We start from the raw sequence: 14,200 nt of genomic DNA on the forward strand, positions 1-14,200 counted from the left end.
GCATCGAGAGAGCTCACCCCTATGGTGGCCCCTAGAGGAAGGTGAAGTCCCACTTTTGTAGTCAGGAGACTCTTAGACCCTTCAGTTTGTATACAGCAGGAATCCCATTTCCATCTGATCATCTCTTATGATGACAGTAATTGGGTCATCACTGAGCAAGAAGCAGCTACAAAGTTAGAAAGATGGGTGAGGTGGCTCCCTACGGCCCCTCAAAATGCTACTCGAGGCTCATCCTGTGTTTCTGCTGATGATGCTATGTCATGTATCTATCTTGCCTGGAAAAGTCAGCCAGGGAGCTGAGGCCAAATCCTCGGAGGACAAGTTCACACAGGCAAGAGTCTCAGGGGTGGCCAGTCTCCCAAGCCTTCTCCCTGGCTTAGGGACTTGTTGGACAGGCCGGAAGAGTTAAGCAAAGCCACCAGACTGTCAGTCAATTTGCCACAGTGTAGGGGTAAAGTCAGCAGAGACTAGAAGGGCAAACAGCAAAGTCTAGGAGAGAGCTAGGGTTTCAGCTTCTGTGGCTCCTCCCCTTTCAGGGCTAATCTCATGGCTGACCAGAATCTCCAGCCCCATCTAAGAATAAGTGGATCCTTCATGGCCTGAGGGACACCCACACACATCTCCTAGGAGCTACTGCCCAGGGCCACCTCCTTTGGAATGTGTAGGCCGTAGGCAGCCCAACCTGCGGACTGATCTTTACTGGACAGTGGGGCATGAGGGATTCTTTTCCTAGAAGAATCTCTGCTCCCAGGGACTGCTCAGCATAGGACCCAGAGCCAGAATGAGATGCGTATATCTGTTAATGTGACCCGAAGCATGGAACACGCTGGCTGTAAAGTCTGATGGCTCATTCCTCAGGGTTAGAGAACCACAGATCTCAGCCATCCCAGACATATCTCAAAAGGGCGGCCATCTTCCTCTTCTAGGAGAGGTAACAATGCACACCTGGAAAGGCCATTGTGGGGACTCTCAGCTCATTTACCCAGTGACCTCAGACAGCACCCACCCTCAGCAGTCCCTGCTGTCACTGTGTCCTCATAGACAGCAGCATGTACGAAACCAAACCGACCTTCCTTGTATGACGGCTCTGTGCAACCATGCTACTTCCAAATGGACAGGGTACAGTGCTTGGATGTGAGCGAGAGTGTGGTGATTGGGGGAGGGGCGGGGAGTGCACAATACCTGAAAAGATGACTTTTGTAGGCTGTGCATTGCTCAATGAGAAGAGGGGAGGAATAGGGTCGCAGGTCCGAGGCAAACCATGATTACTGAGGTAACCACCATTGTTGCGGCCCAAGCTACCCTACGTTGGGGGCCAAAATGTTGTGGACCACTCTGTCAATGTTGGGACCTGCACTGCCAAAAGCCTTGGGGACTAACTTGTCAGAGCCCACACTGTACCAGGCTGCTCCGGTTCGCGGGTCGGGGTTCAGCAAGACAGAGAGTGAGGACGGACATGAGGAATGGAGACCAGACAGAGTGTGATTCAATCCCGTTTATTCTTCAGTCTCTCTTCCTAGTCTAAGTCCCAAGTCTTGAGTTCCTAGTCCCTAGTGCCTCCAAGTTCCAAGTTACTTCTTCCAAGTACTAAGTGCCTAATGTCTAATTCTAAGTTCTTCCTCCAAGTGCCAAGTGCCTAATACCTAATAATCATTTCTTCTGAGTTCTCTAGTCCAAGTGTCTTCTTCCTCAATGCCTAATTCCTACTCCAAGTTGTACTCAACTCTCCTGTCTGCCTCTCGCCTTTTATATGTCTCACTTCTAAGCCACGCCCTTAAATCATGCCCTTAGGCCTTGTCTCTAAATCTGATCTCTAAGTCATGCCCTTAAGTCTCGGCTCTAAATCACACCTTTAATCTCACACACCCAAGGAAAGATCCTGGGTATCTAAAGCAAGATGTTATCAGAGTGTGCTCAGCTGTTGTGGGCTATTGTAATCAAGTCTCTTATCCGGGTATATGGCTCAAGATGGCTGCAAGGATGATAGCCGCCTTCGGTCGGCTCCCCACACACCATGCTAACACTTCTACTGTCAGGCTCCAGAAAGTACACAATACATTAAAGAGACATTAGGGAGAAAGAGGGACAGGCTTGCGGATCCTCTGAGTGGGTGATGGGAGCAGCCATAGAAGGCAGTGACTTAGCTCAGCACAGGACAGCCAGGGTGACCAGTGGAAGCAAGGGACCACTCCATAGTCAGAACATTTACACACACACCACCCAATGCACCACCTTGTCTGCAACTGGGCTACGGATTGTCCTCTCCTCACAGAAGTTGTAGCAGGTCCCAACTCTTGGCTGATGGCGGCATGAGCTGTATCTCAGAAGACAGCAGGGCAGTGAGGGAGAAATCTGCAGACAGGAGACATGAGTCCCATACCCACCACTCGCTGCGCTTTGACAGTTGAATCAGGCAGGGCTCTCTAGAGGACCTGAATGGACAGAACTGCATATATATTGTACAAGGTTGCCACAAGAATGCCTGGCAACCTATAACAGCTGGAGTGCCCCACAGTAGTGGCTGGCTGCTTTCTCAAAAGGCTGAGAGCTCAGTGGTTGTCCAGTCAATAAAACTGGACTTATCCAGAGGCATGTCTTAGTTGGCTCCAGATTTAATCAAGTTGACAATCAAGACTGACCACAGCAGGGATCACAGGCCTTCCTGATCCTCTGTTCCTTGGGAGATGCCCAAGAACACAGGGAGCAAGTGGAGACTGTAGACACCAGATCCTCCTCGGCATGCACAAACTGGGCATAGAAGAGCCCGGCTCTCCTAGTCAGGACTGGTCCTGTGCCAGGGTGAGTGAAGTGGATAGTAGAACCCAGGGTTGGTTGCTAGCTAAGCTTTGATGGACTCACAAAGGGGACAGACTTTATCCCAGAGACTCAAGGGAGGATGCTGAACCCGAGTGGCCTGGTCACCAGTTATGTGGAGGGGTGTGGGATGATCATTCCCTGCTCATGAAATGCGGCGTGCCTGTGCATAACACCATGAAAGGTGTGAAGAAATGACAGACAGCAGGATGTCTGTCACTCAAGGGCTCTGTCTGGCCCATCTTCCCCGAGGAGCTGCCCTGTCCTGCGATAGCTGCTTGTCACAGGCTTATGTAACAGTTCTATTAAGTTAGAAATCTGAAAGCTATTGATATATGGTCAAGGCTTAGCCACTTCCTGTGAGTCTACTTACATTTTACTGTTATCTGTGTTTCACGCTGATGGGGTGGGCACACCATCATGTGTTCCCAAACTCAGAGATGCCATCGGATTGAAAATGTCCGCTGTGGTCGATCACACCCACAAGTGCGACTTCCATTCAGGACTTTGGAGCTGGGCTTCCTTCTGAGACAGGGTTTCTTCTGTGTAACTTGTGTAGTTCCTGTCCTGGATCTCTCTCTCTCTCTCTCTCTCTCTCTCTCTCTCTCTCTCTCTCTCTCTCTCTGTCTCTCTCTCTGTCTCTCTCTCTGTCTGTCTCTCTCTCTCTCTCTCTCTCTCTCTCTCTCTCTCTCTCTCTCTGTGTCTCTCTCTCTCTCTGTAGAACAGGCTATCCTGAAATTAACTCTCTCTTCCTCTCTTCCTCCCTCTCCTCCCTCCCTCTCGACCAGGTTGGCCTCAAACTCACAGATATCCACCTGCCTCTGCCTTCCGAGTGCTGGGATTAAAGGCATCTACCCCCATCGTCCAGCCCTCTCCCTTTCTTAATCAGAACAGGGGATAGCATCTATGCTAGGCAAGTATTCTGCCTCTGGCCCCAACCCTTAGCCCTCTACTCAGATTTTCTTCTGAGACAGTCTAGCTGAGTAACTCAAGCAGGCCTTGAACTCGTGAAGAGAGGCCTGGGACACTAGACCCAGCTTTTCAAGGCCTGATGCTTTCTAGGCTCAGCACCTAAGAGACTGATGGTCTTTAGCTAGGGTAAGAGGCTGTGACACGAGGCCTGGCTGCTTGGGTTTTGCTCCAAGAATCTGTTATGGGGATTCAGCAGTATATCACCAACTTGTTGAACGTCATATGAGCTAGCTCATGAGAAAGGGAGGCCCTGAACGTCCATCGCAAGCCTCGTGGCTGTGGAGGGGCCTGCACTAACTTGATCTTCTCATCAACAGAAACTCACAGAGATTATCCCCAAGTCAGCAGTGGGCGAACTGTCTGATGACTCCAGCAACGTAGTGCAGCTTATCAAGAATGCCTACTATGTGAGTCTCCAGCAAAGCTGGGGGGGCAGGGGGTAAGGGGGGCTGGCAATGATTCCCATGGGTCAGGGCATGAGTGGGGGTGGGGTACATTGTCTTTGAGGGGCTCCTGCTGAGATTCTCATAGCTTCTGGACAGGCAGGGCAGGAAGAAAGAAAAGCGGGTAAGGAGAGATACATACCGACCACTTCCCACAGCTTGTGTCCTTTCATGGATCTGGCTGGTCTGTCCCAGACCTTACCTGGTATTTCTTGAAACACCAATGGCAGGCTCTTCTTCCTGGCTTTTCCCTGCAGCTGCCATGGAATAGCAGGGAGTGGTTGGCTAGAGAAGGCAGAATGGTACCTCTCAGGGTGGGGTGACCCCAGAAATCATGACAGTGGCCTTGGACCTTGTGAAGACTCCCTTGTGCCTCTTGTATGCCAACCCCTAACGTTATTCTGAGTGAACCCTCCTTGACTCCTCTTCTGTCCTCCTTCTCAGGGACGGGCAATCTGTCCAAATGCATGCAGATTTGCTTGCTTCAGAGGCCCAGTATCCTGGTGAATACTAGCGTGCAACAAACACGGCTCAGGGCTTAGACAACATCCAGTCCCAAGCAATAACAGAAGTCTACTCTCAGTGACAGGTGTCCTCAAAGTTCTGGTCTGCATCCTTGTGCTGAACGTCTCGAAGGTCAGCAGCACACACAGTCTGGGATGTCTCTCAATATGACTGATTAGAATACAAGCCCAGGGCCAGGGTGGGGTATCCTGTTTTCTTCTCTGGCCCTGTGAGCCCCGGGTACCCCCAAGCAGGCTCCTCTCCTGTACCTGGCTGTTACTGGTAATATTTAAATCAGCGGCACCGATCTGGCTTGTAGTTAGAGAGCCACCATGTTCCAGACCAGGCTAGGCCTGAGGCCACGAGCCGCAGCAGTGTATTCTCGCTGCTGCTCAGCTCAGGCAGCCAGAGACACCAGCATGGGAGATGGCTCTGCCTATCTACCACGCTGTCTCCACAAGATTGGGCTGAGCCCAGACCATCCCGCCATCCACGCAGTACCCAGTAGAAATGAGACTGTAATGCTTAAAGATTATCCAAAGTTTTTATATGTTTGGTAATGTTCAAATTAACAAGATGCCCACACAATTGGAAGTGTTAATCAATTAACTAACCTAGATATAGGTTGTTACCCAGGACTGCTCTTGATACATGCGTGGTTCTCCATGGCTCCTACATCTCTGCCCCCAGCTCCTCCTCTTCCTTCTCATCTTCCTCTCCTCACTCCACCTACCTCTCATACAGCCCAATCACTGAGCTTTATACAAATGTAGTGGGATGGTATCTAGCTATACCTGGCCACTGCCCAAGCATGCCTAGCTCTATCTTCACAGGGATGACTTAAGTGACGCCATCTTTGCCTACTTGCTGGATGCCACCTGTACTCTTTCTCCTTCCAGCTGTACCTCAGCTCTCACATCACTTCAACAGTCTGTTGTTCCTCCTCTGCTAACCCTGGGGTTCAACAGTGAAGGGATAATCCTCACAGGGTCCATGGCCCATGTCTATGCTGGTCACCTGCTAGTATCCTGTCTCAGAGAGACCCCATGACATCAGCCAGGTGTCTCATACTGATGCAACCACTGAGCTCCCATTAGGTATCTGTGTCATCTGCTGGTGTGCAGGAGGGACTTGAGGAGTGAGATGGCCATAGGCAGGGACAGTCACACCTGTCACTCCTGAGCATAGCTGCTCTCTTCCCATAGAAACTCTCCTCTAGAGTCTTCCTGGACCACACCACCCTCCCAGACAACCTGAAAGTCACCTACGACTCCTTCTGCAGTAACGGAGCATCGAGTATAGACAAACCCCGAGGGGATTGTGACGGCGTGCAGATCAACAACCCGGTGAGCCTGGCCTGCCTATGGACCTGCGGTTCCTATACCAGGGTGTCAAAGGATCTTGTGGAGATCTTGGTGACCCGCTCCCAAAGACAGCTAGGAAGAAAAGGAGAATTACAGAAATAAGAAAGAGAGGAAAACATTAGTGACCAGGGCCCAGCCTCTTCTTCCTTTAAACAGCTGTGAGGAGGCCAGATGGAACATTAGGGGAGGGTACCAGACATGGTCTCAACCACAGCTTCACGCCTATCAACACAATGAATACCTGCACATTTCTATCTACAAAGGTCCTGGGTGGAAAGATGGGCATGGGGATAACAGCACCCTCTAGGGGCAACTTCTGGACATGCACCGCCGGACAAGTATTGGTTGGGGTACCTGAGAGGCTGGGCAAGGGATAAAAAACAAAAAGCAAGGCTATTACCCTGGTCACCCACAGTCCCGAACTGAACACCACCATTCTCCTACAGGTCACCTTCCAGGTGAAGGTCACGGCTTCGGAGTGTGTCCAGGAGCAGTCCTTTGTCATCCGGGCACTGGGTTTCACCGACACAGTGACCGTGAAGGTCCTTCCCTTGTGTGAGTGCCAGTGCCAGGACCAGAGTCGGTACCAGAGTCTCTGTGGAGGCAAGGGAGTCATGGAGTGTGGTATCTGCAGGTGAGGAGGGTTCGCATGGCCTGTGGGACACCAGTCTGTGGAAAAGGCATCTGTAGATGAGGCTAGCCCATAGCATGGCATGAAGTAGGCATGAACAACCCATGGCACTTAGGCAAGTGTCTTCAAGTGAAGTACGTATGGCCAGCTCACCCAGGAAATAGATGCCTCTGCAGGGACTCTCATATCCTAGCTCTCTCTGACCTCAGAGACTCTGAGCAGTCAGAGGTCCTTTGGGACAAGTGATCACTCCTGGCAGCCTGGGCCCTTAAGCCATCCTGCGGACATGTATACACAGGCCTCATTTCAGGATGCTCCTACCTCGAGGAGGAGGAAGGATGCAGTTTGCCCAGCAGAGAGTCTGTACTTGCTAGTCTGGGTACCAGCCATCTCCTTCCAACTGCTGTCCCAGTTTCTGATCTTTGAGATGCTCTATCCCACCCTTCAGACCTGCACTGGCTATATACCTCCTCCCAGAAACTCTAACAGTGGTGGTTTCTGCGGCTGCCCACCCCACCTCCTGCCCCTGGCTGGTAGCACCTTGCCCTGGTCCTAAGTGTACAGCCCTAGGAAGCCTCTCTACAAGGTTGAGCTAACTTGCCTGGAGGATTGGGCCATTGGTCAGTGAATTCTGCTGCTTCCTCTTGCAGGAGGACAGTGCAGGATATGTCGGGGTTGGCCACTGCCATTCTTCTCTTACTAAGCTCTGTATGGTACCCATATATTCTTCTGTCTACCTAGTTCAGTGATAAGGCAGTGATCTCAGATCCCCCACCAGACCCCCTTCCAAGTCTAGGTCATGGGGGACAGATACCGGCTTCTTGGGACAATCTATTAACGCAAGTCTCAGGCAGCTTGCAGGTCAGCCTGCCAGAGGTGACATACTCATAGGACAGTCACCGTATGACCCTGGAGACATCTTGCCTAGTACATGGCACATGCTCAAGAGACCTTTGAAGAGCGGGCGTGCTATGCCATACTTTACAGGTGTTTGGGTGACTGCAGGGACTGGAAGGACAGATGTCCCCATCCCAAGGGCACACCTAAGTGCAACCCCTCCCTTATCACACCAGGTGTGAGTCTGGCTACATCGGGAAAAACTGTGAGTGCCAGACGCAGGGCCGGAGCAGCCAGGAGCTGGAGGGAAACTGTCGGAAGGACAATAGTTCCATCGTGTGCTCCGGGTTGGGGGACTGCATCTGCGGGCAGTGCGTGTGCCACACCAGTGACATCCCCAACAAATTGATCTATGGGCAATACTGTGAGTGTGACAATGTCAACTGTGAGAGATATGATGGCCAAGTCTGCGGTGGCTCAAGTAAGTGTTGGGGGCTTTCTTATCTATTTGTACCAGGAAATATTAAGTGGGACACTGGGGACAAACAGGCTAGCAAGCCTTCCTTGCATGACCTGTGTCTGTGTCTGTGTCTGTGTCTGTGTCTGTGTGTCTGTATCTGTCAGCATTGTCCTGAGAAGGCGGTGGTGGGTAATAGTTATGTCCTGATCTAAGAGCTTTTTAGATATGACCTGTAGTTCCCATCTGACTGGATGGTGCTGGCGATACAGGGCAGGAAAGTATCCCTGGTCTCTGTGGTTTTGCCAGGCTCTCCTTCCATGGTGCTCTGGGGTCATGTGAGGAGAAAGAGGTAGAAGCAGGAAGTGGAGGAGGCTTAAATACAGTCCTCCTTGATCAGGCTGGGAAGCACAGTGGAGGGAGGATGAGTCCCTGTTCCTAGTAACCTGCAGGGAAGTGAGCCATGGTAACCTTGGTTGTTTTCCAGGAAGGGGCACCTGCTCCTGTGGCCAATGCAATTGCCAGAAGGAATACGAGGGCTCAGCCTGTCAGTGCCAGAGGTCCACCATAGGCTGTCTGAATGCACAGCTGGTAGAATGTAGCGGCCGTGGCCGGTGCCAGTGCAACAGGTGCATATGTGATATAGGCTACCAGCCACCGCTGTGTGAGAAATGTCCCAGCTGCTCCGTGAACTGCAGCAATTACATGTGAGTATTCCACTGTCCACATTGACCTCACTGCTGGACAACCTGGGAGCCCCCAGGGGACACCACTTCTCCATAGTTCTTAGCGGGATTTAACAGGTCCAGTGTCCCTGTCACCACCTACCTTCCTGCATGCCTGCAGGACTCCTGGCTTCACAGGGGGCTGCTAGACCTACGCCCCTTCAGCCTTTGAATGAAGTTTCCATTAACACCGGCTCTGCCTTCCACACCCTCTTAGGAACACAATTTGTGTCTCTCGTCACTCACTTGATTACCCTGAGACCTGAAAGCTCCCACACCCTCCCCCTGGGACCGCCTGGTTTGCAAATGACCACCCTCTTCTTCATTCCGCATTTTTCCTGAATCACCCATGTCACCCTGCATAGCCCTGCAACCCGGTCCATCCATGCACCCTCAAATACCACTGTACCCACATACACTGGGACATCCTGGCACACACAAACTTTGCCACACTAGCGCGCCCTTCCACAACCACGCATCTCCACATACTTGTGCACCCTCACATAGCTAATGCACCCTTGAACACCGATCGACATGTCAGTTCACACCTCACACCCTTAACTGTTCTCTCAACACCCACTCCACCCATCTCTTCTGCAGCTTTTGTGCCGAGTGCCTGAAATTTAATAAGGGCCCCTTTGAGAAGAACTGTAGTGTTCAGTGTGCCAGTTTGACGCTGCAGACTACCCCTTTGAAGAAGAAAAGTGTCTGCAAGGAGAGGGACTCAGAGGGCTGCTGGATAAAGTATACTTTGCAGGAGAAGGACGGAAGGGGCATTTACAACATCCATGTGGAGGACGATCAAGGTGAGACTGAGTGGTACCTGGGGATGTGATCTCATGATCCAGCCTCAGTGGAGCATAGGAACAAAAACTCTGGCCACGAGGCCTTTGCACACAGTGAGGGAGCTGCAGAGGAAAATATCTCTCTTCTGCAGGGCAAGGCAGGCTGAGCAGCAGGAGGGGGAGCCATCCAGGGCACCTGGGCAGGGCAGCTGCCAGCTGTTCGCTTACCCTGCCCCACGGCCCTCTCACTCCTGCTCCTCACCTGGCTCTGTAAGAAGAGAGGAACAGCAGATGAGGTCTCCTGGTGGTAGCTCCAATACACATCGGATATTATCTTAGTTTGGGTTTTATTGCTGTGAAGAGACACCATGACCAAGGCGACCAAGGCAAACATTTAATTGGGGCTGGCTTACAGGTTCAGAAGTTTAGTCCATTATCATCAAGGCAGGAAGCGTGGCCGTGGGCAGGCAGACATGGCGCTGGATGAGCCAAGAGTTCTACGTCTACACACAGCAGAAGGGGACTGGTTCCACAGTGGGCGGAGCTCAAGTATAGGAGACCACACCCACTCCAGCAAGGCCACACCTCCTATTAGTGCCATCCCCCACCCCCGTGGGCCAAGCATTGAAACACATAGGTCTATGGGACTCAAGCCACCACAAGTAGGATGCCATTGCAGTGGCACACTGTCTAGCCAGAACATCTCCCTGAGGGATGGTGTCTGTTGCTTCTTCAGAATGGCCCATGGAAGGCTTCAGAGACAGAATTCCCTAAATATTGTTTGCTGGCCCTCCACCTGGTCATTACCAGACCCAGTAAGACCAATGAACTTAGAGATCATGACCTGGTCTCTAGTGTCACACCCTAAAGGAAGAAGGGTTCTTGGGGTCAGTTCTCCTAGACAGGAAGATGAAGCTATGGGACAAGGGGAAGCAGAGGATGTATGGTTGGTGCAGTCAACACCTCATGATGCCCCACAAGTCCTGGAAGAGCCCAGGCCTTCTGGGAAATCATTCGAAATTTACAGAAAGCGGCCATACTTCTGCTGTATTTATTTAAAGTCTTTATTTTTCCTGTAATTTCTAGTTCTTTGCTGTGATTAGTGTGTGCATACATGTGTGCCCATCAGAGCTCACCTTTCTAAACATGGGATCAAATTCAGGTCACCCTGTGTGACCACACCTTTACTGGCTGATCCATTTCACTGGCTCCCACGTGGTTTTTTTTTTTTTTTTTTTTTTTTTTTTTTTTTTATAAAATTTGTTTATATATTTATTTATTTATTTATTTATTTATTTATTTGGTTTTTTGAGACAGGGTTTTTCTGTGTAGTCCTGGCTGTCCTGGAACTCACTCTGTAGACCAGGCTGGCCTCGAACTCAGAAATCCGCCTGCCTCTGCCCCCCAAGTTCTGGGATCAAAGGCGTGCGCCACCACCGCCCGGCTTGTTTATTTTATATATATAAGTACACTGTTGTTGTCTTCAGACACACACCAGAAGAGGGCATCAGATCCCACTACAGATGGTTGTGAGCCACCATGTGGTTGCTGGGAATTGAACTCAGGACCTCAGGAAGAACAGTCAGTGCTCTTAACCACTAAGCCATCTTGCCAGCCCCAAAGTTATGTTTTTAAAAATCCCTTTAGCAGCTCCTTTGCCAGGGTATCAGGTGGGTCTTGCCCTGCTGGAGGGTAGCGTGGATGCGATCCCATCGGGAACCAAGTAGGCACAGTCCTGTCAGGGAACGAAGCGCATGGTTTTGTGAGGGGCCAGGTAAACACAGTCCCTTTAGGAAGCAGTGAAGGTGATCTTGTCAGGAGCTGGTAAACTTAGCTCTCTTATAAACAGGGCAGATATAGTCTTGTTATTGTATAACTAATATCCCATCATTAACCAAGTGGACGAATTATGTCTGCAAGCAGTAGATGCAGGTAAAACTGCTGTTTAACAGAAAAGAGACCAGAGATCCCAGGGTCTAAACCACTAGCCTGGGAGCACATAAGGAGGGACCCATGGCCCCAGCCTTATACGTAGGGGAGGATAACATTATCAGGCATAAGTGGGTGAGGAAGTCCTTGGTCCAGTGAAGGATGGAAGTCCCAGTGTGGGGGAGATCGTGGGTGGGGAGGTGGGAGTGGAAGCGTGGGGGCATATTCTCATAAAAGCAGGAAGAGGAGGGATGGGATAGGGGGTTCCTGGCTGGCGGGGAGGGGGAAATGGGGAAAGGGGATAGCATCTGAAATGTAAATAAAATATGCAATAACAAAAATTAAAATAGATTAAAAAAAAAAAAGAAGAGATGAGCGGGCAGGGTTGGCTGGCAGGTGGTATATAGCCTTCCTTTGAATGGAACAGAGAGAAGTGCACTGAGATAAACAGGTGACAGGTCCTGGGGTCCCCAACAGATGAAGTAAGAAGTCAGATGCTAGGCCGGGCGGTGGTGGTGCATGCCTTTAATCCCAGAACTTGGGAGGCAGAGGCAGGAGGATTTCTGAGTTCAAGGCCAGCCTGGTCTACAGAGTGAGTTCCAGGACAACCAGGGCTACACAGAGAAACCCTGTCTCGAAAAAAAAAAAAAAAAAAAAAAAAAAAAAAAAAAAAAAGTCAGATGCTGAACATCTTGGAAGTATGTTGAGTGGCAATGACCAAAGAGGGTGGGGTACAATGTCTTTGGGCAAAAGATAGAACAGAATGCCTTATAGACTTAGGCAAGCAGCCTTGGGATGTTAGCTATCCACCGCATTCAGACTCAGAGAGCTGAGGGGAACTGTTTACAGAGGCCACTCAGGTGACCACCGGAAGCTCAGGTCAACAGCATACCAGGCTCCCACAGGACCAAGTCCTGCAGCGCCCTGAGCCTGTCTTCAAGTCAGGAGCCCCTAAAAGGCAGATAGGATGCAGACTCTGCCCTTGGCATTAAGGACCGCTGGCTGGCTCCAGCCTGCCAGCGCAAGGGTTCCTCCTCACCAATGTGAGGAACATGTTGGAGAATACATCTGGTTTTGTGCCACCTTGGCCAAATTATTTAACCTCTGTGAAGGCAACGGCCTTCCCTGAAAAGACCACGATGATATAAGAGATTCTATGACAATGTTGTTGGGGACCCACCCTGCAGGGAGAAGTCCACACTGATGGTTAGTAACCCTGTCCCACAGTCAGGGTCTGCTGCATAGCCTACTGCATTCCAGGACCCACACCCTGGAGAGGCCAGCTCAGCCCTGGACTTTGGGACAATGTTCTGCTTATCACATGGCTATCTCAGTTACCTGACCACAGGCCTCTGGTTCCTGGCATCAGTTATCATAGAATCCCTTTGCCTGGCTGTGCTAGCTCAGCCATTACTGCCAGTTCTCAAACTGCACAATGAGTCAGGAGTGCCTCAAGCACAGCCCTCCTTTGGGAACACCAGTAGGTGGTGACCAGGGACGCTGTCATTTCAACCAAGCTTTCCTCAGGTGGACCACTGACATGATCAAACAGCCTTTATGTTTCATATGGAAGCACAGGGCCTGATCTTATTTCTGGTAGTGGTGTGGCTAGATTCTCTCATCTCTCCTTGTGAGATGTGACAAAGGGTGATCCCCTTGTGGCAGAAATAGCATTCAGGTACACTGGCTGAATAGGGAAGGGCTGACACTTTTGGTTCTATGCTTCTCCCTTAGAGTGTGTGAAAGGCCCCAACGTGGCTGCCATCGCAGGGGGCACTGTGGTAAGCGTGGTACTGATTGGTGTCCTCTTCCTGGTCACCTGGAAGGCCCTGACCCACCTGACTGACCTCAGGGAGTATAGACGCTTTGAGAAAGAGAAACTCAAGTCCCAGTGGAACAATGTGAGTGGCTGGGACCCCCGTGGTGCGTGGGTGCTTCCCTTTCTCCTTGACCTCTCATGGGCAGCTATGGGTACACTCTGTATCCTAGTGGTGCTTGGGAGACCCACATAGAGTGCCTTCCCCAACTCTGGCACATGCCTCACCTCACCCGGGCTTAGGCTCCAGTCTCCCTGAGTGTACTGTGGTGTGCAGGCTTAGCCCCAAGGCTCAGGCTCTGGGAAGGTTTTCTGTCTTGTGACTCCTCAGAGTGACTTCTACTGATCTGGTGGCTTCTTAGAGTCCTGACCCTCCCCCAACCCCCCACCCCGCACTGACAAGAGCATGTTTGGTTCTTCTTTAGGATAACCCCCTCTTCAAGAGTGCTACGACAACGGTCATGAACCCCAAGTTTGCCGAAAGCTAGAGCACGAAGTATCAAAATCAAACAGATGAGACTCCCCCCCCCCCCAGGACCATGTCTCCTCCGCTCTACAAACACAGCGTAGCTTACAACTCACCCCAGTGCTGCCAATGATCCGAAAGTCTACTCTGTTTCTTTCTGCTGTTATATCAAGTCTTGCCAGGGTTTCCACGGACTCATATTCGACCTGCACCATCTCTCCAAGGAGCCTTAAGAATTGTCCCAAGAGGCTCCACCCACGTTTTCTTGCATAAACGAAGACAGCAGTCTCAGTGAAGGTGGTCCCAACTTATTTATATTTAAACTTGTCAGGGTATAAAACTACTATTATATTGTTAACATCCCATCTGTTGTATTATATATGAATATAAAACTATATTTCACATATTATATCATAATCATGTATGTAAAAATAATAAAGCTTCCATCCATACTGTT

General features: G+C 50.7%; 1 protein-coding gene across 3 annotated transcripts in view; it reads left to right on the plus strand.

Moving 5' to 3' along the window:
* Itgb2 (integrin subunit beta 2) overlaps nt 1–14,200 on the plus strand; it is a 49,634-nt gene extending 35,434 nt beyond the window's left edge. For 2 of the 3 annotated variants that reach the window (XM_076917147.1, XM_076917148.1), the window contains exons 9-16: nt 4,104–4,193; nt 5,939–6,079; nt 6,544–6,731; nt 7,802–8,046; nt 8,510–8,729; nt 9,348–9,553; nt 13,196–13,362; nt 13,703–13,903. In XM_076917147.1, the coding sequence (XP_076773262.1) occupies nt 4,104–4,193; nt 5,939–6,079; nt 6,544–6,731; nt 7,802–8,046; nt 8,510–8,729; nt 9,348–9,553; nt 13,196–13,362; nt 13,703–13,765 (1,320 nt within the window). In that variant the 3' untranslated portion in view covers nt 13,766–13,903. Of the gene's footprint in view, nt 1–4,103; nt 4,194–5,938; nt 6,080–6,543; nt 6,732–7,801; nt 8,047–8,509; nt 8,730–9,347; nt 9,554–13,195; nt 13,363–13,702 lie in introns of all 3 variants that reach the window. The other variant, XM_034524401.2, reaches the window with a different exon arrangement.

This window comes from Arvicanthis niloticus, chromosome 20 (assembly GCF_011762505.2).
Source record: "Arvicanthis niloticus isolate mArvNil1 chromosome 20, mArvNil1.pat.X, whole genome shotgun sequence".
NCBI classification, from domain to species: domain Eukaryota; kingdom Metazoa; phylum Chordata; class Mammalia; order Rodentia; family Muridae; genus Arvicanthis; species Arvicanthis niloticus.